The sequence below is a fragment of the Anarhichas minor genome, unplaced genomic scaffold, assembly GCF_050575085.1.
Source record: "Anarhichas minor isolate MPS153535 unplaced genomic scaffold, ASM5057508v1 ptg000040l, whole genome shotgun sequence".
In the NCBI taxonomy this organism is placed as follows: domain Eukaryota; kingdom Metazoa; phylum Chordata; class Actinopteri; order Perciformes; family Anarhichadidae; genus Anarhichas; species Anarhichas minor.
The window spans coordinates 10,439,772-10,467,027 of record NW_027466486.1 but is presented as its reverse complement, the minus strand read 5'-3'; the positions used below and the strand labels follow the sequence as shown (position 1 = coordinate 10,467,027).

At 42.0% G+C, this 27,256-nt stretch overlaps 1 protein-coding gene across 1 annotated transcript in view; it reads left to right on the top strand.

The window, feature by feature from the left end:
• The window catches only part of LOC142968292 (ryanodine receptor 3), a 93,012-nt gene extending 79,449 nt beyond the window's left edge, over window positions 1–13,563 (top strand). Inside the window, exons 83-108 of the mRNA XM_076108106.1 lie at window positions 7–106; window positions 195–274; window positions 478–554; window positions 1,095–1,168; window positions 2,004–2,021; window positions 2,640–2,720; window positions 2,835–2,923; window positions 3,011–3,139; window positions 3,241–3,345; window positions 4,281–4,362; window positions 4,595–5,910; window positions 6,057–6,115; window positions 6,390–6,561; window positions 6,689–6,775; window positions 6,857–7,054; window positions 7,368–7,498; window positions 7,601–7,643; window positions 7,735–7,862; window positions 7,970–8,030; window positions 8,178–8,324; window positions 9,652–9,786; window positions 9,887–10,043; window positions 10,231–10,295; window positions 11,080–11,180; window positions 11,893–11,944; window positions 12,466–13,563. Of these exons, the coding sequence (XP_075964221.1) occupies window positions 7–106; window positions 195–274; window positions 478–554; window positions 1,095–1,168; window positions 2,004–2,021; window positions 2,640–2,720; window positions 2,835–2,923; window positions 3,011–3,139; window positions 3,241–3,345; window positions 4,281–4,362; window positions 4,595–5,910; window positions 6,057–6,115; window positions 6,390–6,561; window positions 6,689–6,775; window positions 6,857–7,054; window positions 7,368–7,498; window positions 7,601–7,643; window positions 7,735–7,862; window positions 7,970–8,030; window positions 8,178–8,324; window positions 9,652–9,786; window positions 9,887–10,043; window positions 10,231–10,295; window positions 11,080–11,180; window positions 11,893–11,944; window positions 12,466–12,561 (3,783 nt within the window). The 3' untranslated portion in view covers window positions 12,562–13,563. The remainder of the gene's footprint in view (window positions 1–6; window positions 107–194; window positions 275–477; window positions 555–1,094; window positions 1,169–2,003; window positions 2,022–2,639; window positions 2,721–2,834; window positions 2,924–3,010; window positions 3,140–3,240; window positions 3,346–4,280; window positions 4,363–4,594; window positions 5,911–6,056; window positions 6,116–6,389; window positions 6,562–6,688; window positions 6,776–6,856; window positions 7,055–7,367; window positions 7,499–7,600; window positions 7,644–7,734; window positions 7,863–7,969; window positions 8,031–8,177; window positions 8,325–9,651; window positions 9,787–9,886; window positions 10,044–10,230; window positions 10,296–11,079; window positions 11,181–11,892; window positions 11,945–12,465) is intronic.
• The last annotated feature ends 13,693 nt before the right edge of the window (window positions 13,564–27,256 follow it).

Genomic DNA, 27,256 nt, shown 5'->3' with positions numbered 1-27,256 from the left:
CTACAGGAAAAGGAAATGGAGAAGCAAAAGATGCTGTACCAGCAAGCCCGACTACATGATCGAGGAGCTGCCGAGATGGTGCTTCAGATGATCAGTGCCAGCAAAGGTGGGAAGAGACACATTTACCTCTCTGTCTTCTTATGACTTCCACCTTTGGTATCGCCACTGTATGATATATGCTTTGTGGTCATCAGGTCGACTTGGTGCTATGGTGACTTTCACCCTCAAACTAGGCATCTCCGTCCTCAACGGTGGAAACATACTGGTGCAGCAGGTACACGTCTATCGGCATGCACGATGTAAACATTCTAAATGTGCCCCTTTGTATTTCTTGTTGTAATGTTTGTTAACGCTGTAGCTGACAGGAAGTAGAATTGGACCAGAAATATTGCCTCAGCAACAGAATGGCAATGAAAGGTTCTATAGCTAGTAGCATCTTTAGCATCACACTTCTTTTGTGCTTTTATCTTGATACAGAAAATGCTGGACTACCTGAAGGAAAAAAGAGATGTTGGCTTTTTTAAAAGTTTGTCTGGACTGATGATGTCTTGCAGGTAAGAAAGCAACAACCAACTATCACACACAAAACACCTGATTTACTTTCTGTTGTGTTTCTCAGCTGCAGTTTAAAGGAGAACTCCACCAATTTTACACTAAGGATCAGTTTACTTGTGACAGGGAGTATTCCCCTGTGAAAACAGTTGTGTAATGTCGTCCGGTGGAGCTTTGTCAAGTCTGAGAAAATAACCCTGATGATGTCATCTAGGTCATCGGAGCTTGAGCTTGAGCTTGGATACTAATATTGTATAACAGAAGGCCTCATTTACAGACTGGGGCTGTTGAAAGATATGGGTGTTTACCAATCAGGAAGGCTTAAATGAAAATATGCTGTTGGTTGAATCACGGGACGTGAATCCAGTGTTTTGACCTATATTGGGGATTAAAACTCAGGATAATGACCATTTTTTTGACATTGTATTTTGAACTGTCCATTATGAATTTACTAACTTCATTACCCCTTTTAAAATACATATTGTAGAAATACAGAATTTAGAAATTGTATGTGTCATAGGTATATATTTTATCTCTTATAGTGTCCTGGACTTAAATGCATTTGAAAGGCAAAATAAAGCTGAAGGTCTGGGGATGGTTACTGAAGAAGGATCAAGTAAGTGAGGATACTAAACGTGGTAAACTTCTCTGAGACTGAGAACTTTATAAACTGACAATGAAACGGAGGTTTTGGAATTTCTAGATTTATTTGTGCAGCAGACTGACCTTTTCCTGCCACTCGGTGTTACAGATGTGGCCGAAACCACAGCGCAAGCTATAAGAGATGTTACATGTAGAAATCGTATTAAAGTGGCATTAGGTGTCTCTTTCTGGCTCATGGAGTCGATGTCCTTTTAGTCAGGCTTGTAATCAGCTGCAAGACGAATGACGGAGCATTAGCGTGACGAAACAGCTGCTCTTTAGTTTGCTGTTTCTGCGAGCGAGCCCATCTCCATGTCACGTGTGTCACTCGTGTGTCATGTTGTATGTCATCATCATGCAGGTAAACCTGTGCTACTATATGTCTAAGTCCTGTCTGGGCCTCAAAAGCACTCAGTCACAAGTACATCCACATGAAAATCCACATTTAATCAGAGGTCTAATTGATCTGATGGGTTGCATACAGTATAGAAATATGTTTTTCTCTTGCATATTCCAGCTCATTTTCACCTCATGAGCTCAGGCATAAATGATGGTTAACTGTTAAGTCTGTCTAGCCTGTAGTCCAAACACCTGCCTAGCGGCAACCTGTACTTTTAAGTCTTTGTTTAATTATAACCGCATGTCAATGTCTCCAATCAATGTGAGTATGTTAAGATGTATCTATAGCGCTATCACTCTCTCCTGTTCCTACTTCTTCTGATTGAATATCAATGTCTTCTCCTTTGCTTATGTCTGCTTTTGTTTTGTTTGTTTTCTTCTGATCATGTTTTTTATCTCATCGGTCGCAGTCAACGTGAGTGAGCGGGGTAAATACATGGTTTAGATTCTACTCATTCTATGCAATGCTGACATCTTGATTGCTCTCCGTTCAACTCCCTTTCCTCATTCCCCTCCAATCCTTCTCTACCCCCGTTCCTCCTTCTCCCTTGTCCTGAATGCAATTACAGCCACTTTCTTTGTACCTCGGACCGAAGGAACGCATGCATGCTTCTATGACATTCGGATAGATTGTTCAGTCTATGGTCAGGCGCCCAAAACTTATTCAAATCTCTCCACTTCTTCTTTTGTAAGAAGTCAGTGCTTGTCATCTATGTGGGACCTTTTATTTTTTTAATTCATTTTGATGATGCTAACCAGCGTGTAATAAGAAATAAATCTCCCAAAGCTTTGTTTGTAAGAAACAACAACACTTTGCTGGTGTTTAACAACAAAGCCCAGTTTTATTCCTATTCTAAACCTTGTTTTAATTTGTGAAATGATGCACTATACGTCGTCTGAACCTCAAATATAGTGCACATAATTTGATGTTGCTAGATAGCAGCTTTATAAGGAAGTGAAAGCTGTGCCTGCACTGGTATTAAAATGATGGGTCTCTGACCTTCTTATCACTGAAAGAGGCAGTTAATCTCATTTCCTGTCCTCAGGTTCCAAGGTACTGCAGAATGACGAGTTCACAAAGGATCTCTTTAGGTTTCTGCAACTCCTCTGTGAGGGCCACAACAATGGTAGGTCGACACTTAGAAGAGCTGCATGTCACTGAACAACACCGTTTTAGAAGCTGGGTGGTGTGAATGTACTCAACTACAATTGTTTTATCTTATTTTGTCAATTATTTTTAGATTTTCAGAGCTTCCTGAGAACTCAGACAGGGAACACAACTACAGTTAACATCATTATTAGTACTGTAGACTACCTACTAAGACTTCAGGTATATTATTACAGATTTATAAAAACAAATCGTATAATAATTCATGTTCTTTAATATGCTAAATTATTGTATTCTTCCTCTTTTTAGGAATCCATCAGTGATTTCTACTGGTACTACTCTGGTAAGGATATTATAGATGAGGCAGGTCAGAGGAACTTCTCCAAAGCACTAGCAGTGGCCAAGCAGGTCTTCAACTCTTTAACTGAGTATATACAGGTACCATATCACAACACACACTGATGTAAACCCAGAGCTAAAAAGTCTGATTTTGACGCTCTGTGATTGTCTCTCCTCTCTCTGTACCTACTGGGCTCCAGGGTCCATGTATTGGGAACCAGCAGAGTCTGGCTCACAGCAGGCTGTGGGATGCAGTGGTGGGCTTCTTGCATGTCTTTGCCAACATGCAGATGAAGTTATCCCAGGTTTGTGTTTTATATCTGCAATAAAGTGGTGGTGCTGCTATGTTTTTGTACCGTACTGAAGGGTTTGCATTAATGTATGAGCAGAAATGTAATCTTGAGGAAGTTTTCAAGCCACATGCCATTCAAGTGCTCTAACTGTATGGTATGGTATGTGTATTAATCATTTGGCTCCAAGATGTTCCCAAGATTACATTTCTACTTATACATTAATACTTGAGTGATAATAATCCGATAAGATAAAACATTTAATTTGCATGATTATTTTTTTTATCACTTTAATAAATTTCTGTAAAAACAAAGAAGCTAAATGCAGGAATTTAATTGGTAATGGAGTGCTTTTGAATGGTAGTATTGCTACTTTAGTTAAAATCTGAATATTTCATCCACCAATGGTGCAATATCTGCAGCCACTAGAGGTCTCTCCAGACTCAGGGATAACCTCAGGCTACTGCGTTACAATATGTCATTCCACTCAGCTATGTGATGTATGACTCCATCATCTATATTTCCTCCATGCCCAATAAGCCAGAAAGTGGATGAAATCCAGCAGCCTAACCTTATCTCATGGTCATCAGAAATGACAGTAGTAGCCAGTATGAGGGAGAGCCCAGGTGGAGGGGTTTGAATTTAGCGCATCAAAGTCCGCCTCAGATTTATGGCATGCTGAATACAGACTCCTTCGAGACCCTAAATGAGTCAAACTGACCTAGCCATCTGCTCTTAGACAGTAAAATAACATTAACCCTGGTGCTGATGGATGTTAGCTGGAAGGCCCTGGAAGCAGGGCCATTGTGGGTCCCCACAATCTGAGGCAGCCTTGATCTCTTAGGGATATTAGACAGGATGGCTGTTCTCTGACAGGGAGGCCATCAGTAGTCTGTGTGATCAACTGTAGTGTCTCACAAGGTTTCCCTTTTATTGTCTTCTCCTCACAGGACTCCAGCCAGATTGAATTATTGAAGGAGCTGCTGGACCTGCAGAAGGACATGATCATCATGATGCTCTCCCTTCTCGAAGGTGTACTTTTTGACGACTCACCATATGAGCATATGACTCCAGCAACACTAGTTTGCAAGGATATTGTCTCTCATATGACTTTCATCAAACAGCTTTGTCTGTGTGGAGTGTAATTTAATATTTACCAAAGCAGTTTAGCTTAATCTGCATGGATTGTTGCGGCTTGTTGTTGTTGTTGTTGTTGTGTGTACTGACCAACTTTGCTTTGGTCTCTTTCTCCATTACTTCACAGGTAACGTTGTCAATGGTACTATTGGCAAACAAATGGTGGACACCTTGGTGGAATCTTCCAGCAACGTGGAGATGATCCTTAAGTTTTTCGATATGTTCCTCAAGTTGAAGGACTTGACCACCTCGGACAGCTTCAAGGAGTACGACCCTGAGAGCAAAGGGGTCATCTCTAAGAAAGATTTCCAAAAGTCCATGGAGAACCAGAAACAGTATTCACAGTCTGAGATTGAGTTTCTTCTCTCCTGCGCCGAGGCTGATGAGAACGACATGTTCAACTACGAGCAGTTTGTGGAGAGATTTCATGAGCCCGCCAAGGACATTGGCTTTAATGTAGCTGTGTTGCTGACTAACCTCTCTGAGCATATGCCTCATGATGCTCGCCTCGCAACGTTCCTCGACCTGGCTGAGAGTGTCCTCAGCTACTTCGAGCCTTACCTAGGTCGTATTGAGATCATGGGTGGAGCCAAGCGCATCGAGAGAGTCTACTTTGAGATCAGTGAGTCGAGTCGCACCCAGTGGGAAAAGCCTCAGGTGAAAGAGTCAAAGCGCCAGTTTATCTTCGATGTCGTCAACGAAGGTGGTGAGAGTGAGAAGATGGAACTGTTTGTCAACTTCTGCGAGGACACGATCTTTGAGATGCAGTTGGCGTCTCAAATTTCAGAGCCGGACCCAGTGGAGCGTCCGGAGGAAGATGAGGAAGACAAGCCGAGCGTGGTGGAAAACCAAGAAGAAGAAGAAGAGGAGGAGATTGTGATGTTGGAGTCTTCCTCTGCTTTTACAGTTGCCTGCATCTCCCTGAAAAAAAGCCTCTGCCACTTCCGCCAGCTGCTCACTCTCAAGAGCATGAGGCGGCAGTACAGAAAATTCAGGAAGATGAGCATTAAGGAGATGGTGCGAGGCTTCTTCTCTTTCTTCTGGATGATCATCACAGGCCTCTTCCACTTTGTCTACAGCCTGGTTTGGGGTTTCTTCCACATCTTGTGGACCACTATGTTTGGGGGTGGCCTCGTCGAAGGGGCCAAGAACATGAAGGTCACGGACATTTTGGGAAACATGCCGGACCCCACCCAGTTTGGGATCCACGGTGACGTGTTAGAGATGGAAAAGATGGAGGCGAGTGAAGCGTCGGCGTTGGCGGAGATGGCTCAGATGGCGCAGGGAGATGCTGGAGAGGCGGACCTGATGGCCGAGTTGCTGAACATACAGCCCAAGAAGGAGGGAAAGCACGGGGCAGAGCCAGGTTTGGGGGATGTGTCTGAGGTGGTGGTGGGGGATGCTCCGTCCATCGCTAGCGCTGTCAGGCAGAAGAAGGCGCAGGTCAGTTGAATAAGGCTACTTCTATTCCTAATCATTTCCTAATTGATAGACACTGGAGACGCTAGAACATTATGACTGACATTTTTTACTTATATCAGAACACACTGTTTAAGTGATTGATGGTCAAAACAATGTATTTGTTATAGTTGGCTGCAAAGAAGAGGGCTGTAAATGGAGACCACAAATCGGATTCAGAGAAAGGAGAGTGAGTGTTCTTAACTTGTTCATTGTTCTTCCTCGGTGGATCAATTGATACATCTTTTGTGTGATTGCTTTAAGTATGTATGTCAGATACTTAACGGGATTTAAGTCCTGATGGGATGTGATGTGGGATTGGAGTGTGGGTGAGTTCCAAGAGTAGACTCTGGCTGTACGGTGGTTTTATTATTCTCATGGGTCACATGCAAATGTGTGTGTATATTCATTACGTTGCACCAGCGTGTATCTGTCTGCCACTAATAGCTAAATTACTGTTGCAGTTCAGAAGATGGCGAGAAGAAAGACCATGACAAGGGTAAAGACGAAGGCCCTCCTGAGCCTCCTGTGCAGAAAAAAGTCCCGAAGAAGAGGCTCGGCCAGAAGAAAGAACTTCCGGAGGTCTTCATGGCCAGCTTCTTTGCTGGCTTGGAGATCTACCAAACCAAGATGCTGGTCAGATATTTCCCTCCCATCTCTTTTAAAAAAAATACGACCAAAACTATGAGCTTAAGTATGTTAAGAGAGTTCAAATCAGCTTGCTGCATATATTCAACTTATTCAGAAATGATTGTTTTCACAGAATTACCTGGCCAGAAACTTCTACAACCTCCGCTTCCTGGCGCTTTTTGTCGCCTTTGCTATCAACTTCATTCTGCTCTTCTACAAAGTAAGCTTGAAATGAAGGTGTAATTATGTATACAGCATTGTGCTTTGGTAAATATCTTTTAAATGTTTCATTGTCTTTCAGGTGACCGGTGAATACTCGGACGATGAAGACCCCTGGAATGGTCGAGGCAGAGCTGGGGAGGAGGAGGAAGATGAGGGTGCACTTGAGTATTTTGTCCTGCAGGAGAGCACAGGTTACATGGCGCCAACGCTTCGCTGTCTGGCTATACTACACACTATCATATCCTTCCTGTGTGTAGTGGGATACTACTACCTGAAGGTACATCAACACCAACTGACAAGAAAATACACTAAAGTTTGGTTTTCACCTCAGATTTAGTATTTTTGTTCCACAACAAATAGCCAGAAATTATTTTATTTGCCTTTTAGCATTTCTGCACGTTTCTGTGCAGGTTTTTTTTCCACTGTAAGTACTTAATATGTTGTGATCGCTGACATACACACACAGTCACGCACTTCCTGTCGCTTTTAGACAGACTGTATATGTTGATATCAAACACTGCAACGTATATAACTGTATGTTATTTCCTTTACTGCACTAATGATGCAGCCAAACTCCCTTTCTGTCCAAGGTGCCCCTAGTAGTGTTCAAACGTGAGAAGGAGATAGCGAGGAAGTTGGAGTTTGCCGGACTTTACATCACAGAGCAGCCGTCGGATGATGACATCAAAGGACAGTGGGACAGACTGGTAATCAATACTCCGTGAGTCAGCTGCAGTATAGCTGTTCTACTAGCTGTCATTATCTTATATATAAACGGAGGGTAATTGCTGATTTGTTTTTTGTTTTCTGCTGTTTTTACCAGTTCCTTCCCCAACAACTACTGGGATAAATTTGTCAAACGCAAAGTAAGCTTATTTATTTGTGTAATCTGTTATGCAAACACACCACAAACCCATCTGGTGATACCTACTTGTGTACTTTTGCTGCTATTTGTAGGTAATCAAAAAGTATGGAGACCTGTATGGAGCTGAGAGGATAGCAGAGCTGCTGGGGATGGATAAGAGCGCCCTGGATTTCAACCCTACAGAGGAAACCGTCGTCAAGGAGGCGTCGCTGGTGTCATGGTGAGAGATTAGACGGATAAAGAGCAGTCAGGCTTGAATAGATGCTTGAATGTAGGTCGAATAGAAAATATGAGCGCCCCTCATATCAACCTTGTATTTTTTGCCAGGTTGAGCTCAATCGACACAAAGTACCACGTGTGGAAACTGGGGGTGGTGTTTACAGACAATGTAAGTTTGAATACTGGGATGAGTCATGTCTCTGTTTTGAGGGTTTATGGATGGCAGAGTGAATGATTTGATGGAACAAATGAGGTGATTGATATTACGACCGAACAGATTAATTCTGATCAACTTCTCATTTTGTTTCTCTGCCAGTCATTCCTGTATCTGGTATGGTACACCACCATGTCCATCCTTGGCCATTACAACAACTTCTTCTTCGCTGCTCATCTGCTGGACATCGCCATGGGGTTCAAGACCCTTCGCACCATCCTGTCCTCTGTCACACATAACGGCAAACAGGTGAGGATGAGGAGGATGCAGGTCTTCTTCCAAGCAGCAGGGGTCACTGCAGAGTTAGTGGTCGGGTTGGGTTGTAACCGCCTCCTGTTTATTCCATGATGTGTAACCACAAGCCACTTTTATCACGGTATATTCCTGCATATTCCTGCCCCACTGAGTAATATTAGTGTCAAGCCGGTTGATAACTCCGTCAAATAATGTCGACGCATATCTGTCTCATCTGAAAAAATAAATGTCTCATTTTACTTAAGATTGCATCTCAAAAGATAACCATGACATCATCTGTGATCTACTGCTTGATTTAATTTTTTTAATGGATTATTTTACACAAGAAAATAAACAAACACCTTTGAACAGAATTGTGTAAGCTGCAGGATTGTTGTGCATTTCTTTCCACAAACTTAAAGCTACCAGAGTACTAAACCTTAATATGTTAATATATTAGCAACACGGCCGTCCAATTCCATTTTGTGTCTGGTCACCTGAGTACTCCTACTCACCGTTTAACTCTGATTTGGTCTACCAACTCCTGGGAGACATATTCTTCTCTGCACTTTCTGCACATGTCTGGTACTGGCAGGTATCACACTTCTGGCAGGTGTCACCTTCTGTTCAACATGTTGTAATGGATAATCAATTTTAAAACGATGCTTGCTTGAGCAACAATGTGTCATCTAGTAAATATTTTTGTTGTATAATTTCCTGTATCTTTACATCCAATAAATGCATCTCTCCTTCATTAGATAATTGAGAGAACTAAGGCAAAGAGAGAGATACAAGTGGAGGAAGTGAGGATACGTACTGTAAATGTGAATTGAGATGCACCCAGTATTCTTTGACATTTGAGTTCAAATGGCTCACTCTCAATGCTGACTGACAGCTCTTCCGGGGGACTCTCATGTCAACTGCCCAGAGGCACAAATCAAAATTGAATGTCACCTCAATCTCAAAGGGGGGAAATGCTCCCAAATGGCGAGGCCGCAAGGAATCTGTGTGCAGGCCCATTGCACCGTCGCTCCAAGTGCAGTTTACTGCTGCTTCCACTGTTGTCATCAGTGAGGGAGCTGCATCTGAATGGAGCTTTATATAAAGATATATATATATATATATAAATGTGTGATTGGTTACTACGCTAAAGTCTCTCATCCCTTCCACTCATTTGAGCTCCTCCCTTCTCACCGCCTGCTCTTCGGTCACCGCCAGCAATCTACATAGAAAATAAATGAGAGCTGGCAGCTTTGTTTAGAGTGTTTCTACACCAAAGTACATAAATAGACAGGAAGTTGGTTGTGACATTTCACTGACTGCCATCTGCGTTTCTCTAAAGCTGGTGTTGACAGTGGGCCTGCTGGCAGTCGTGGTCTATCTCTACACTGTGGTGGCCTTCAACTTCTTCAGGAAGTTCTACAACAAGAGCGAGGACGAGGATGAACCAGACATGAAGTGTGACGACATGATGACCGTAAGCATCAATCACATGTGTTTCTAATTAGAGACGCACCGAGATACCAACACTCTGACTCAGAGGGGTCTGTACTCGCCCTCCCTCTGTGTTTTCACAGTGTTACCTGTTCCACATGTACGTTGGGGTGAGAGCGGGAGGGGGCATTGGGGATGAGATCGAGGACCCGGCTGGTGACCCCTATGAGCTCTACCGCATCCTATTTGACATCACCTTCTTCTTCTTCGTCATCGTCATCCTCCTGGCCATCATCCAGGGTAAGCTCCTTTTTATAGCCAGAAACACAAAGACACTGGTATTCCACACAGACTTTGCAATACTCATCACAGTAGTAGATCCACGTGACGGTCCATACTGTATCGTTAGGAGGCAAAGCGTGTACGATTGGGGTTTCACAGTGACAGTAGCTATGATGAGCTCACAGAAAATCCTTTGTGGTTGCAGGTTTGATCATCGATGCCTTTGGAGAGCTGAGAGACCAGCAGGAACAAGTCAAAGAGGACATGGAGGTGAGAGTCGAGTTAATTCTCACCCATACTTGCCAACCTGTGGAGTGTGATGGTGAAAGTTACAAAATTAAAGCAGATAATTGTATAAAGTACATTTTTGAACATTAACTGAAAATGCAATCATATTAATATTGTATCATATTAGATTAATGAATGCCGACTTTAAAAGTAGCCTAAAAATGATTGAAACACTAGCCCCTGTTTTGCAGTAGTCTATTCACATGCTGATAGTTGTTACATTGATTTACCATGCTAGTAATTTACGTACTTAATGTATTTGATATTAACGGGGGTAAGTGCTTCAGCTTTCATCAGCTTCTGTGATTGCAGGCCAGTCGATATACGTAGCAGCGTCTATAAATCTATAAACCAGCAAACACTGTTGCATTTTCCAGTTGCCAAATATCTTTAGTGTTGTGATCAGTTCATTTCTGGCAGATCTTGTCTAAACTGTGAGGAAATATTCTTAGAAATGTTGTAATTCTATGAATTGTCTTCACTTGGAGTTACTCTTTGTACTAGGAAGCTTTATGAATACGGTGCCGGGTCATTAAAATATTCCAGAGACGGGGGAAAATAAATAGTTTGAAAAATGAGTGAATGAAGTTAGCCCAGATAACATCATTATAATTATTTTTCTGAGAAAAAGACTATATACAACACTATAGTACACAAGTAAACTGACCTTTTGTGTGTGAAATCAGAGGAGTGCCCCTTTAAAAATGCAGCAAAATGTCCAAAAGAGAGCAGGTGCTCTTATTATCTTTTCATTTTCTGTCCTCAGACCAAATGTTTCATCTGTGGGATCGGTAATGACTACTTTGACACAACGCCTCACGGCTTTGAGACTCACACCTTACAAGAGCACAACTTGGCCAACTACCTGTAAGTATCCCGCTTTCAAGCATTTTATACAACCCTTTTTAATGCAAATGTGATGATGATAAGCGTCTGTTACCAGCGTGTGTTGCATCTTTTCTGTAATTTAACCACATGATTGATGGCTTTAGCGCGTAACCACAGCATCAGGGCCAAAGTCACTAATAGCCGCAGTGATCCAGAACACTAGATCCCTTCAGGTATTCTTTCCATCTCTCTGGTTCTCCCGCACTTCCTGCGTATCCGTGTTTCAGTGTAATGCCCGTGACAAAAGAAAGTCTCAGTCCATTTGCTCTCACAGTCAGCTGGCCGGAGGATATGAGAGCGACCTCATTATGTTGCTTCATTGCTATTTAATGCTATGAACTTTATTGGAAAATAGGTTTGTGATAGCGTGCCCTCATACAGGATTCATCAGGATGTGGCAGGCTGCGATGCGCACTGAGATACAGGGTCCAATTGCCATTTACACTTGATTTGGTAACACAACAGGTGATTGGGTGATGTTTCTTTGCTTGACACTTGCATCAGAAATTGTCTCTCGTAACACAGAATGTGACATTTCCTGTTAATGCGGTGTTGGAGAAATCAGATGTACCTCAGCAAAGGCTTTTTTTTTTTTCTACTCTGATATTTAGGTAGGAGAATGCGAGAGCTCGTCTAGCTCTTTTTATTGTGACATTTTTGATTTGTCTCATTGGCCTGGCTTTCTCTACAGGTTTTTCCTGATGTACCTTATCAACAAGGACGAGACAGAACACACGGGCCAGGTACAGTATGACTCTATATGAATAATAAATAATGAAATTATAAGAATTATTGTCCTGTCGCTGTCAGAGATGATATGGTGTTGTCTGTGATTTAAGGAAAAAATGCTTTACAAAAATGTGCAAACACAGGCATTGAAAGAGTGAGCATAATAACCACAACAATTCATTTTCTGTTGTTTTGTTAGCTCACAGAATGAATGTTATTTGACAACAGCTCAGTAAATCTTTGACATCAATTTGGCTCTAATGACAGCTGACATTATTGATGCCATCATGACAACTACAATTGCAGTTATCAACCTAAACATGAACATCGACACCCTATTAAGATAGTGGATTATTTAAATAATAACTGCACTTTTTCAAATCACATTTTGATAAATAATGTAATTGTTCAGCTCTTGTTTCAGCATATTTTTTGAATGGATATACATATTGGTTTATGTCCAACTGGTTGTAATTTTGGGAAACTCTTTAATGTCCATGTGTGTGTGTGTGTGTGTGTGTGTGTCCGCCTCCAGGAGTCATATGTGTGGAAGATGTACCAGGAGCGCTGCTGGGATTTCTTCCCAGCGGGAGATTGCTTCCGCAAACAGTACGAAGACCAGCTTGGATAGAGCAGATGCATCCTCTTTACCTCTGTCCTTATAAAGTGGGCTGCTGGAACGTGTAGTCCTAAATACAGCTGCTGGACTACAACACCACACAGTCATCCCTCCAACGCTTCAGGCTGGCCGGAGGAGAGACCAAACTACTTTTTTAATCTAAAAAAGAGAAACGTCTCCGACTCGTGTCAGTGCCAGTCTATGAGGATACGATATGTAACTTTCACAGACATTTCGTTTTTTTTTTGTTTTGGGACTCGTCTTTGACAGCGTGTTGCCTTTTACTCCACATAACCCCAAGTCATTGCACAATATTTTTTTTTGTCTTTTTGAGAAACACTGGGTTGTGTGGGGTTATGGGACAATGTGTCAGTCATATTATGCACAAGAACCCAACTTCAATATTTTGAGAATGTTGAACTTGAGACTTAATGCCAAAAGAAAAGTGGAGGAGTTCAGTAGATTTACATTGTGCGCAAAAAATGTGACGTGAGAAGTTTTTTTTCCAGATGTTGTAACCTTGCATATTGAGATACAGTTTTAGAATGAAGTGGCAAAAAGGTTTATTATGTAGGATTAAAAAAAATGCCTAATTTTTTCATGAAGTGCCTTACAGTACTGTATCTACATTACAATGAAGCTATGCAAAACCTTTGTTTCTTCTTTATTGTATGTAAGTACAGTAATTCTCCTGGAGCAGTTACAAGTAGCTGTCCAGATACATAGTTTGTGGCTGAACTTTCTCATTTTTCAACAGCATTTGTTTGATTTGACAGATTTTTATTTGCTGAATGCAGCATAATTGCAAATGTTCAAGGTACAAAGTGTAAAAATTACTCATCAGAATTTACTGATCACTTTCAAACGGAACAAAAATGTAATTGCTATTGTATGGCCATTTATATGTAGTAGCTTTGCGGATCTGTGCATTTCTTTTGATGGAAAAAAATAAAGAAATCAATGCAAGAAATATTTGTTTTGGACAAGTTATTTCAAGTCCTGAAGCTCTGACAGTGAGTCATATCGGTCTCAAAATCAGCAAGATGCAACAGCTGCCTCTGCAGCTAATCCAATTCTTTTCAAAATAAGATACTGTGTGCAGCCCTTGGCTTTAGTTCTAAGTTAATTTGACTCGCCACAAACCTCAAAGCTATATCATAGCCGTGACCATCCTGCAGCTTTTAAGTACCGTGTGGTACTTCTGGTTTGGTCGGAGAGGTAGGACTGGGCCCCAGTGGGCTGCATGATGGAAGTTTTAGCCCCATTACCCATGGTGCCACCTGTCTGCTCACATCATGTCACCACACCTCAGGCGCCACACAGTGCTGCAGTCTGCTGCTGAGAGCAGCTCTGCCTCCTCACTTTACGCCTGCAACAGCTCCAGCATGTTCACTGGTTCTTATGGTTCGAGCACACTGCTGAGGAAATGGTATTTTTAAGATAAAAAAGGGACTTATTTGCATCATTGCTCAAAAAGTGAATAACTGCAAGATTGAAAAGCCACATTTCCCTAAACACCAAAAAAAACTGCGACTGTCCTAGTAAATATTTAATTAATGTGGTTGTGGATGCACTGTATAAAAAATGTATATCTGAGGAAACTCAATTCAAAGTTTCAGTTATTGTATTCTATGCTCTAACAAGCTGCTGCATTATTTAGCATATTATGTGTCCATTGTGGGAACAGGAGAAAATGATGTGTGAAGTCACGGATATGATCATTCTCAATAATTTGGCATAATGAAAGCTGTGGGAAGCCTTTCTCAACATGAAATGGTAACAATTAAGCCATCAAATAGCTGGAGACGTATAATACCTATTAAATTCTAGTTTATCTCTGGTGGCAGCAAAATGAAGTTAGGCCTGTAATTTTACTCTCAAATGACTTGTTGAGGAAATGTATTCCACATTAGTCGGGTTCCAGCAAATATTAGAAATATTGGTTTGAAGTATCATCCGATTCTGTTTCCAACAAACCAAACCAGCCTTGAAATATGTTAGTGTAATATGCAATTAGCTAACACATAATCTGGTTTTGTATAATAAACCCCGTGCAGGCAATAGAGAGAGGTTTCTGATGAGGTTCTCATTGCTACATTTTATTAATATATTCTGCTCTATAAAGATACAAGGAAATATACTCTAGAGACCATCTTGCAACGGGATAACACCAGCAGCAATGTCCTAAAGTCCCCGCTTCCTGGCCCCCTACTTCTATCTCCCTTGCTCTGACCACACCTATCTTTTAACTTGGCCTTCATTTTGATCTCGACAACACACCTTTAACGTCTTGTGACTGCATCTTGCACAACTGCGACTCTTATCTTGGTTACAAAATCTGTCCACAGAAATATAAACACACGGCACAGAACTCCGAACCGTCTCCCTGGTAGCTCCTGCTACATCAGGTGTCTCCAGGACCACCAGGTGCCATGACGACACGCAGACTCACAAGGTGAAAACAACACCAGTCGAACTCCCCTGAGAAGAACTGACGCATCAAAGTGCCTTACACAGTTACTCCATTATGTTACCCGGGACAAGAAACAGAGAGAGGATCATTTAGCGAGCAGCTTGTTGCCAGCAGCTCGTCACACACACCAGGGGCTTGATCCCCAACACAGAGCTGTTATTAAACAGGACACATGGCCAGAGAATGACACAACCCAGGGGACATGTTACACATCATTCCACCACTGTCCTCTTCAGGTAGAAGACATTGACAGCTTTCTATCATTTAGATGACTCTAAAACTGTTTGTTTTGGTTGACATCTGTGGTTTGAAATTAGACTGAACTTGGAGTGCCGATTAGGACATTTTAGCGTCCTATCTGTGTTGCTTCCAGTAGGCAATATTCTTTAGTGTAATCCTGCTTGCTGTAATGCATAACCCCTGAAAGCCGTATCCGGTCTGTTAGCTCCTGGTGCACAGCGTGGTGGAGTGACAGGCAGGTCTGGAGAAAAAAAGGGAGAAGCTTGAGTCACAATCCTCGCCGATAAAACCTCCAAGTGGTGACAGGTCACTGCATAGTCCTGTTGATGCATCCCGTCAGTGTTTGAGCCTTTCAATCAACATCACACAGCAAACAGCACCTTAACCACTACACCAAAAGGAAGAGAGACAATCTGGGTATTTTCCCTCTTCATTAGACAAGCGTAATCAACTCTGAAGGCCTTTAATGATTATATATTATATATTATTATTAATAACTGATTTTCGCTTGGTACTGATTTGCGTCTAGCATTCCGCTCACCTTGATCTGAGCCTCACTGTCATCACAATTGACGACCTGCCTCTGTGTACTTGAAAAAAAGTCAAGACCTAATCCTGAAAATGACAAATTACATCTATGCATCTATGTGCGGATGGTATATAGATTTAAACTGTTTTAAAGTCTCATTTTAAGCATAAAAGAAACAAGTTAAGAATCAAGTTTTGGTCGATAATTGTTCTCTCAGTTATCACGGGGACAGTTGACATGGAGCTTAGTCAAGATAATGATTTTACCCACAGCACTTTTAGGATCCTCCATGTTGCTTAACAGTTAAACGTGCTTGACCTTTGCGCTAGTATAATTGTGAAATTGTTTAGGCTACAAAATGTCAGACAATGCTGAAAAATGGCGCGACATCCCCAGAGCCCAAGGTGACATCTTCAAATTCCTCATTTTGTCCAATGAAGATTCAAGACCCAGACATATCCAGTTTGTAATAAAATAAAACGGAAAAAGAAGCAAACCTCTCGATGGAAACTTGATTATCAAAATAGTTGCAAATTAATCGACTATTCATTTCAGCTCTTTTGACAACTGAGCAACTCCATCTGCTGAAGAAGACCATGGGATATGGTTGAAAGCTAAAAAGGTAGTTGGCAAACCTCATGTTGTGCTTATGTCAAACGAGACTGGGCATTATGCAATCAGACTTAATTTTCAAGATTGATAGATGCTACTACTTAAAACAACAGCATTTTTGCTCAGATTAAACAGTAAATGTTGCCAATTTAGGAGATTCCTTTTAAAGAATAATTGTATTTATAAGGTACAACTTCCTGCAAATACTAACAAATGAGTGTTTGGTGATTCAGCATTGTGAGGGTACCTTCAGGCAACACAGGGGACGAATCTGTGCAGAGCATTCTATGAACAGGTGGAAACACAGGTCAGGTGTATCTTAAAAAAAGGCTGTATATGAGTGTGTGTGTGTGTGTGTGTGTGTGTGTGTGTGTGTGTGTGTGTGTGTGTGAATGCAGTTAAAAAAAACCTCTGTCCTCATTTCACACACTGCGGTACTGGCATCCACCTCTTTGACAGATGTGTTACTCAGCAGCCGCGGGCTAAAGTCTTCTCTGAAGCACCTTCTACATCAATAAAGCTTATGTGAGACTTTAAGTGTGTGTGTGTGTGTGTGTGTGTGTGTGTGTGTGTGTATGTGTGTGTGTGCGTGTGTGCACCAGACAGAAAAAGAGGGGTCAAATGTTACAGATTGTTTTTATTATTTTATCTTAAGCTGACATCTGTCAGTGACACCTTGTCACACTTGTAACACCTAATTGAACTAGGTTCAATTGGTTCGGCTGTGACCGAGTGATTAAGGGTGACATCTGTTGGTGTCACTGATCCTTATTGGGAGGCTTGAGACCAGGTCTGATGTGGTCTATGTCATGTGAGGAAAAGAGTTGCTTCATAGCCCGTTTGAGCGACACATCAACCACAAAGTTCCGTATCTTCATCCTCTAAGGTTTTCCTCTGGCTGCGAAGCGATTGGGATTGATAGATCTGGGTTGTTTAACTTGACTAAGTCTGAGGGTGCAAAACACAGTTGGTGCAGTTGCTTCTGTTGATTTTCTGGGACATGCATGCTGCACTGAGGCAATTTTCAGGGTGTTTAGATTTTAGAAAGCATGAGTGGGAAACCCTTCACTCGCTATTGTCACAGAGAGAAAAGAGCTTCTTCTTTCAGCTCCTATATACTTCATCTTCCTAAGACAGAGTGACACAGACCCCCTACGAGAACTAACATGTTTTATGTTAGTGCCCATCACTTTCAAAGTGGCTACTAGCAAAACAATGTTCGACATGACAATGAAACCACAAACCTTGTTGTACTGAAATCCTGATAGATTTAACAACTCATTTATATTTTCATCATCTATCAGATACCTGAACATCATCTCTGGTTAAATGGCCTTGTCCTTGGATTTATGCAGAAACACCAGGTCTTAGGTTCTCGTCCAGGGGATCCATTACATCTCCAAGGTCAGACAGAGGAACTTTAGCCCGCGGCTGCTGAGTAACTGAATGCTGTAATGGCCGCAGTGCAGGCGCACAGTGAGGTGGGGTGAACGGTGCTGAGCTTCGTACTCCCTCGGTGTTCTATTGCGCTGATACGGCAAGGGACAAGTCAAGTGCAGATCCAGCTCTGACACCGGGCCGCCAAACTGGAGAGGACAAATGACAAATAAGAGCAGTGTGCAAATGGAACTTTCCAAGCTTGTATATTATGATTGGGGATACACTTTTGATTATAGAATTTGTTCATCTGCATTGCACATGCCATCATTTTGGGAAATATGCGTCTACGCTTTCTTTTGAAAGTAAGATGAGGAAATCAATCTTTCATGTCTGTCCATTAACTTTTAATATGAAATTGTAGCTAGCAACCAGCTACTGCAAAATCTGCCTTAGATAGTTTGCAGAGAGAATACGTTTGGGGCAACGTGGAGATTTGTGCACATCCCGGATCTTCATGCAACTGCTACATTAACGTACAGAGACAAGATGAACCCGGTCGGTGCGCCCGTTGCTAGCTATGTTACAGCTAACATCAGTAGCTACAGTTGGTGTTTGGTACAAATAAACACCATAAATAAAATGGTCATGGGAAAGGGGGGAAACAGCTTGTCTGGTTCTGTCCGAGGGCACCTTTGCTCACTGATCAACATGTCAACCTGTTTAACCTGTGAGAACAAGTCAAGTTGAGGTTTTAAGGGTACAGCTCCTAATATCTAGGATCGGCTTAACTGGAGAGGTTAAATGTAAATAAAAGTTGATTTACATTTTATATTTGCATTTTACTTTTACATTTATGTGCCAGAGCCAGGCTAACTTTTTCTCTTAGCAAGAAACTGAAAGATATTTCCCAAAATGTCAAAAAAATCCTTTGACATATCTTATATGACTCCAGGTCTCTGATCCTGATCACGCTTAACTTTTCTGCAGGCAACAAACCCTTCGATGTGATCCAAAGATACGTGGGCTTAATCCTGCAGACGAGCACAGAGAGGATGAGAGCATCACAGAGAGGATCAGACAGAATATGAGAATGAAAGAACGAGTGCGTGAGGCAAGGAAAGAGATAGCGTCAAGGATATCACCATCTTACCTTTAATCTCACTTCATGCCATCTGATGCTGCAAAGACCATTTCTGCCATTTCCATTTTTTATTTTTTTTATTCCAAATTGTACACTATGCCAAACTAACCACGCCTGGCACAGAAACAAATGGATGACTCTAATCAAGGTAATCGTGTTGGAGATTGTATAGTCGATGAGTATTAGCGTGTACGGTAATCATGCTTTTGTTTTCAATCACCAGGTTGTCATTCAAAGGGCCACAAGCTTCCTGAATATAGTTTTCAAAGCAGGATGCTACCTCTTCGTACAGATGAAGATAATTACGGTTCGATCGCACCGTGTGATTCATACTTAATGAATAGCAATGAAAAACCTGGACGATAATTTGCTGTGACGCTTTGCATTAGCAGAAACAGATGACTGACGATGACAATGAAGACAGTGATTGTATAATTGAATCTTACTTGCTCCTCGATGTATATGAATAATACATGTTATTATCAACGCAGAGTATGAACGGGGCTGACACTGATGCTGACTAATGTGAGTCAAGGAAGGACACAGAGGTAAGTCTCTCAAAAGCTTTTCGAGATCGCCCTCCATTCTTCCGAGCAGTTTTGGATTTCCACTTCATGGTCCATTTACTCTTCCTTGGATGTTAGCCAGAGTCAGCTTGTGTCGTTGTCGGTGGGTGTGTTGAGTAAGGGAAACGGGAGTCCTATGGGACCTTCTGTCATTAGCTGTAGGCCTTTTCGAGGGCCCTTTGGTTGCTTGTTCAATGGTGGTGCAGGTCACGGAGAGAGCAGAGGAAGTTTGGAAGTTGCCGGCTAAGCATTATGAGTAATCCACACACAGAGCAACAAGAGTCCTGCTAGGGGTTCTGTGAGGCTGTGCTTGAGCTAAATGCTACCATCAATGCATCATGCTGATGTGTAGCAGGTGCAATGTTTACCATGTTCATCTTAGTTTGGCGTGTTAGCATGCTAACATGTGCCAATTGTCAGTGAACACAAGTATATGAGGATGATAGGAATAGTTTCACAGTGGTTAGGTCAAAACAAAGTACTGGTGGATTCAAATGGTGATGGCGCTGGAGGAAAATACAGTGGATCACCACCGTTAATTCAATTCATCCTGAGGGGGCCATGAATGTCTGCACCAGATCTCCATGTGAGGGAGGGCAGCAGGAGCAGCAGCTGTTGATGTACAGGCTGCTATCTGAGGTAAGCTGAATGCCCTGCTGCCACAATTCAAAACACAAAGTACCGATGTTGCTCCTTCAGGGTCAACTCTTTAACCTCTTTTTTATTTTTGTAAAGGACTTGCATTCACTTTACCACCTGAGGCACAAGCTGTGAGTGATGTGTGAAGAGGGGCTGTTGTACCTCTATATCTCTTGGCTGCCCTCAGGTTAATAAAGCGGCGTGCAATTATATAATTTTGCTCTTGACAGCACTGAAAAGGGAAAACAGATACAGTAATGTCCTTTGATCCCGTGTGGAAGCCTCAAGTGCGTTCCACAGGTAATTTCCACATGACACCAGCTTATAAAGGCAATTTACTGTTGTTTTTCACTCAGCTTTATTACATTTTGTGCCCCGGGACTTGGCTGTTAGCTTAGACAGCTTTAGGTTATTGGGCACATAAAAACATGGCAGGCAGTTGTCACCAGAGTCCTAATCCACTATTAAAGTTTGTCGTTATCTGAAATGGGTTTTATGTTGCCACAGTTATCTTGCGCTAAGATAAATGGAACAATAAGTTATTGATTAAAGGTACAACCACGACGGCATTATCCACATTGTGAATCTTTTAATTCTGTTATTTCTGACTGCAGATGAAACGTTGGAATTGTAATACGACAGCAACCGTGAATCTGCGATCATATTGGAAATGGGACTCGTGATGGACAACCACTACATCTCTGCAGTTGATAAATGACCAGCTGTTATTTAGTTTAACTAGTAATAACTAGCTATTCTGGGTCCGCTGCTGCTGTTGCTGCTTTTGAGTTGGACCTCTCCTCCGCTCGACCCTCGCATACAGGGAGACAAGGGCTGCCATGAGTGTCCTTCCATCCACAATGGCTGAAAAGCAAACAGCAGGCCTCTTCTGACCTCCATTACTCATGTGAGGTTGCCCATTTTCTGCTAACACGCCTAGCTGTAGGTGCTACATGTCCCACGTGTGAAATAAAACCTTCATCCGAGATCAGCGCTTTCAAAATGACAATGCCTAAAAAAAAGATGTGTGTATCATACACAATATTAAACAAAATACTGACAAACATTGTGCCTTTATCAGCCAGGTGCTAAACAAACACAATTTTCTTTTATTTGGAAGACACTTTTAACATTTATTGAGTATCTATGCATTTACCAGAATCACACCTTCCAAATAAGAGCTCAAGCTTCCATTATTTAAAGTATGCTGGACCACACTATAGGTCATTTACATGTAGCATGTGCCACTGCCATTGATTTATGCACACTGTGTTCACGGCGGTTTGCTCGAACTACTTCTAAAGAAGTCTGACAAAGCTTTCTACACCATGCGAGACCTTTAGAAGCACAACCAGCGTAAGTTATCCAAAGTAGCTACCTTGGCTTTATTCTCTTATCGCTCCACCCGGGAGCTTAGTGCAACTTGGACCAATTAGCACACGGCACCACAGGAAAGTGAATCTCATCAATAAACCATGGCACATTATTTAGGATGGAAATGAAAGATTTATGCTTGAGAGAGACTCCTAAAAAGACAAGTATGGCCCTTCAAACCATCAAAGAGCACTTTGTGATTTAGCCTGGGTTCATCCTCAAACTTTTGAAGAGATGTCACTTTTAATATTTACTCAATGGCCCGGCTGTATGAGGCCACACTTCTGCCAGCCAGTGCATCAGGAGTTCTCCGCAGTTGCGGGAGGCCATCTGTGTTTATTTTCCATTAAGAGTGTCTCTCTCATCTCCCCTCTCTCATCTCTCTCCTCGTCAAGGATACACTTTACGTTACGTGTATCAATTAATTATTTAAGGTTATTGAAATGGGCTGATCTCACTGATGAACAACAGGGAACCTCATATACTGTACTTACTGATTTAAATGTGTCATACACAACAAAGTCAGGCAGCAGTGCTTGTGAATTAAACACCATCTACACAAACTGATATCGCGGAAACTGTACGGAAAAACTCGCTTCAGGAAAAAACACCGCATGGTCTACCCACAAGGGGACTTCAGCGGGGCTTGTGCGATTTAATGCCAAATTCCTGGAATAGGGTGTGCATGTGAGAGCAAGTCTGGTGGATGGTGGGATGCTAAATTGTCTGTGTGTAAGATGAGGGACCACATGATGGGCACTGGCTATACGCCCAAAATAAACACCTTGGAGTTGAGGTGTTGCTGGGTAAACGGCCCGCAGGCATCAGCCCGCTGAGGACTTCTGACAGACATCTCACCCAATTAGCATTCAGCACCTTGCCTACAGCTTTGGGCAACGGACTATTTTCATGTTGTGCAATTTTCATCAAGAACAAACAGGGTGACTATTGCGGGTGCTAAATTCGGCAAGTCCAGGCATGCACTCATACACACACTCAAACACACACTCAGTTCGGAGACATCTTGGTTGGCTCTCACTAACAGTGGGATTTTGAAAAAATGCACAAGACCACACACAGGTGTCTTCAGTGGTGCAATTGATGAGAATAGCAATGACACGATTCAGGATGGATTCAATCTAAAGTGTCATTCAGGAGAGTCAGTGTTTTTAAGAGTCAGCTTGAGGGTCAAGGAGCTTTGAAGAGGCTTATAGTGTCCCAGCGTGAAGGACAGGTCCTGTCAGGTGTGCCCGGCATCAGTCCACCTCCTCCCAGCTTTCCATCTTCTGAAGGCTGTGAAAAGCTTCTACCGTTCACAGGATATTGTCTGGATTAACTCCCTTCACTGAAGCGATGGAGTCACGAATCATGTCGTGTGGTGGTGCCCACGCAAAACAAAACTTGGTTCTGACTATGTTTGTGCACACACACACAAAGTGAAATGGTTAGAAGACATTTAGACAGAGATCATTACGGGTTTATTTTGCTGTTTTTTTATTTTTCCTGGCCTGCTGAGGATCATTAATTCTTCTGCTGTTTTTGTTTTTGCCGGTTGTGCATACTTTTCAATGTTGTACTGTTTGATCTTAGGCCAACTGCAACTTTCCGGTTTCAGTTCACTCTCACGTTCTTATTAATATTGTTTCCAGAACACAGTCATTGTTTTTCTTTTTCCAAAAAAAAAAAAACACTGACAAAAGACTAACGGCATTTGATTCCTTACATGAAACTCAAATAATGTTCACCCTGATGATAGAGTGATGTAAAGACACCAGTCTCTGGCTGCACTGTGTGGGATGATAACAGAACGTTCACTTATGGATCTCTGTGATGAATGTTTCAAGTCTACAACTTGTTAACATGTTCAGCAATGTGCAATTTGTTGATAGATGGATAAAACATGCAAACCCACTTGTATAGCCTGAGGGACAGAATCCAAAGTTACTGGAAGCTACTGTATGTTGTTAATGGTCGGATCACATGGAAGCTCTCGTGTCTGTACTGTGATGAGGGCAGGAGGAAGTAGGAATAACTATCATCTTCCGAATGCTCCAACATAAACAGCACAGCCCTGTTTATATTATTAACAATTATCCTCCGCCTTTACTTGACTTGACATCCCCAAACTATTTATTTCATCCCTTTTTTCCCTCATTAAGTTAATCTTTCTCATTCTATTATAATAAAGGTCTGAGTTCATAAGAGGGGAAAATGATCTTGTTAAATATCCACATTTAAAAAGGTTGAAAGCAACTGACGGAGAACTGCAGAACAGGTCATGAATTGCTGTTAATAGGAATCTAACAGACTGTGAAGTGTATTAATTTGATTCTGCAGATGATATTTCCATCCCTGCTGGGCTGTGCTGTTGTTAAACTGTCCCCAGATGAAATTATAGTTCGGCCACAGACTTACCAGAAAAATACTGCCAAACAAAATGAGAGAAAAGTCACAACATGAGGCAGTGCTGAAAGTAGAGTTGACTGCTGCCTTTTGTGTTACAACTTATTGAATATCTCCACTCTATCGACAGGGACAGCATCCCATATTTACACCTCACATCTTAAACTTTCACTCTAATGGGACTGACAAAGGAATCGCCTTTGAAGCTAGTTTTGGCCAAACGTATGTACAGCTCCGTGTCCCTCGGGTGCCATTAGAAAGGCCGACCATGTTGGCCTCTCGTCCCAGTGAGGGGCTAAGCTGCTGTAATTTGTGTCTTCAGAACAGTGAGTGGAGGCAGTCCCACCATGTGGCTGTCAGGGCCTTGGAGAGCTCCGATAATGAGGCAGGTTGCCTCATTAAAAGCCATGAGGCTTGCACACAACAGAACCTGACATCAAAAGCCTCCAGGCTGCCTTTAGTTTGCCTCTGCACACATTCCTTTGACCACAGTGCTAATGCCACAAAATTAAAGCCACACAAAAGACCGCTCTGCTATTGCACTCACTCTCTGTTGCTGTTGTGTGGCACAGATAAAGGCAGCTGTGTGTTTCCTTCTGGAAATAATGAATCATTCTTTCATTTTTTTACAAAAAAAGGAGGAAGATAAAGGAACATAAATGGGATACCGGGTTAAACTTGTCGCCACGCTTTCTGAACAGATTGTGATAACACAGGTGCATAGACCAAATATATCACCAAAGCAAGTTCAATTTGTACACTTCAATTCACTTCAATTGACTGCTAGCCAAACTGAATATGCAAAAAGATATTTGTCTACAACAACGCACAATTAATCAAATGTAGAAAATAAATGAATAATGAATGAATATTTGCTTGGGACTATATGGATCAGACCTTTCGTAATGACCAACTCCTAAATTTACATAGTTCTTTTAAAGAAACATCCTGGTAAATTATTAGGAAAATAAAAAGTATTAAAATAACGTTTTTTGTCCAAATACCTGCAAAACAAATGACATTCCCATTACTCTCATCTGTACTTGGCGTTTAGTGTTAATTAGCAAATGTTAGCGTATTCTCAAGCTAAACAAAGACAGTGAACAGTGTGAACAATATACCTGCTAAAAATCAGTATGTTAGCATTGCCATTAAGTCTGTTTCCATCCACCTCTTTTTGTGTGCATTTTCAATTTGCGCATAAAAAAACCCCCAAAACATCAGATCTCTGCGGAGCGATTAGGAGAATATAATCTTCCTCAAATAGATACACGAAGCAAACATAGATGGCATATTTCCATCATGTTTTCTACTTGACTGACGTTCTTCTAATTACGTCACCTCGTTGCGCCCTCTTCTGCAACAGTTCAATGGCGGCCGACTGGAGAATTATCCTGTTGATCTCGACCAACCATCTCTTGACATTTGCATAGTTTGTAGTTGGTGGAAACCCACACTCATTTTATTTTGCAGATTTTCTGGAAAGTCATTACAATTTTTTGCTACATCTGGATGGAAACCTGGCAACTGTGAGCATATTAGTATGCTGGCGTTAGCATCTGGTTTGTGGTATGGTGTTGAAAATTACAGCAATTATTTTCTTTTCACATTGTTTCCATGAATGATGGATCATCACCGCCAGCCATTTGACAGCATGAAACACATGCTGCGATTTGGGGGTCAGGGAGGCAGCCGTGTCCTTCTTTCGCTAAATGATGTAATTTATACCGTAGGTTACATTGCTTGAATTCCACACTGTTCTGCTCTGAATTATCGCTGCCATTGACTGAGCTGTTGAAGAATTGCTCCTCTTGTCCTTCCTCCGCAGGACTTTTTGCCACTGAGCTGTACGGAGTCACTGGGGGGGTTTGATGGTGTGCGAGTGCGACATGCAGCAGATGAGATGAGTTCTGACAGCTCCGCTCCACCACTGCTGGACAGCAAATGTCAGGAGCCAGACAGCATATGTACAGAGAGTGGGAGAGAGAAGGCTGGGCTGTGTGTCTGTCATCTGGAAGTTTTGACTGATGTGTACGTGTTTAACGGGCTTCAGGATAGTTTCACCGTACGGTACACTCTAGGTGCTTTTGAGCATTTCACCATCGACACGTGTCCCCAGGTGCATCTTCGTGAACTGAGGTAAGCCTTAGTGTGTCTGTCACCGGAAGAATTCAAAGCTTGTGGACCTCAGGCCATACGGAGGGCAGTGGAGGGGGTATGGATGAAGAGAAGCAGATGCACTTTGCTCAGGCATGAAATGCTTTCCAGGGAATGTGGACAGAGATATGGAGAGAGGGAGAAAAGATAGAGAATGAAAGTGACAGAACGAAGAAGAGGAGGCGGAGAAAGTGAATGAGTCACCACGCAGAACACAAAACACATTCTGTTTGTTCTCGTGGAGATGAGTCACAGTGGATTAATGTGATTTTTGACATTTTTCCCCATTGTCACGTTGTCGTATGATGTATGACATTTGCCATCAAACGCGTCAAATATGGTCCTGGAAAAGCCACTTTTGGAGAGATGTCACTTAATTTGCAAATATTAATCCAGACTTTGACTGTGTCACTGCTTCTCAGCAAAATGTCGTCCCAGGAGGCTGAGAGCAGCGAGCGTGAGTCCACGTGGCAGCAGTATATAGTGAAAAGCCTCCTCATGGCTTGGGATTTGAATACTCAGCACAAGCATGGCAGAGTTTGCACTGACTGCTGCTTCAGCTCAGTATTCACCTCCACGACAGGGTTTGGCATCAACGTTGTGCTCTCAGGCCATTTCTGGCTAACCAACCTAACGGCACCCGTTTGTATTGCCAAAAAGAAGGAAGTCATCCAGAGTGCATGTCCAGAATTGCAGTAAGCTAGCAAAAAATGTCCCCTTGCGGGATTAATAAAGGGATTAATAAAGTATCTATCTATCTATCCATCTATCCATCCATCTATCTTGTTCTTTTTTTGTTGCTGTTTGACATTTTAAACCTAAAAAAAACAAGACAAATATACAACAATTCAATTTGGAAAACATAATAATTTGTCACAATTCTTTTGGTATAAAACAATAAGACCAACCCTCCAAAGTATGTGATTCAGGCATTCATGTTACAATGCCTATGGGCCTCGTATTTTGTTTTTTATTATACTGTTTCTCTTTTCCTCTCCCTCTTACTGTTGTGTTGTCTCCTCAGGTTTTCTGTATAATGATGTTCAGCTGTGGGGGGAAACGCATTGCCTGAAGGTAGATCTGAACCGTCAGTAGTTGTGCATATGCCATTTGCTCAGCTGCTCTAAGCTGAGAAGGGTGGCTGGCCTTATTCCTCATTTAGTAAGTCGACATGTTGTTGACTAAATCCTTGT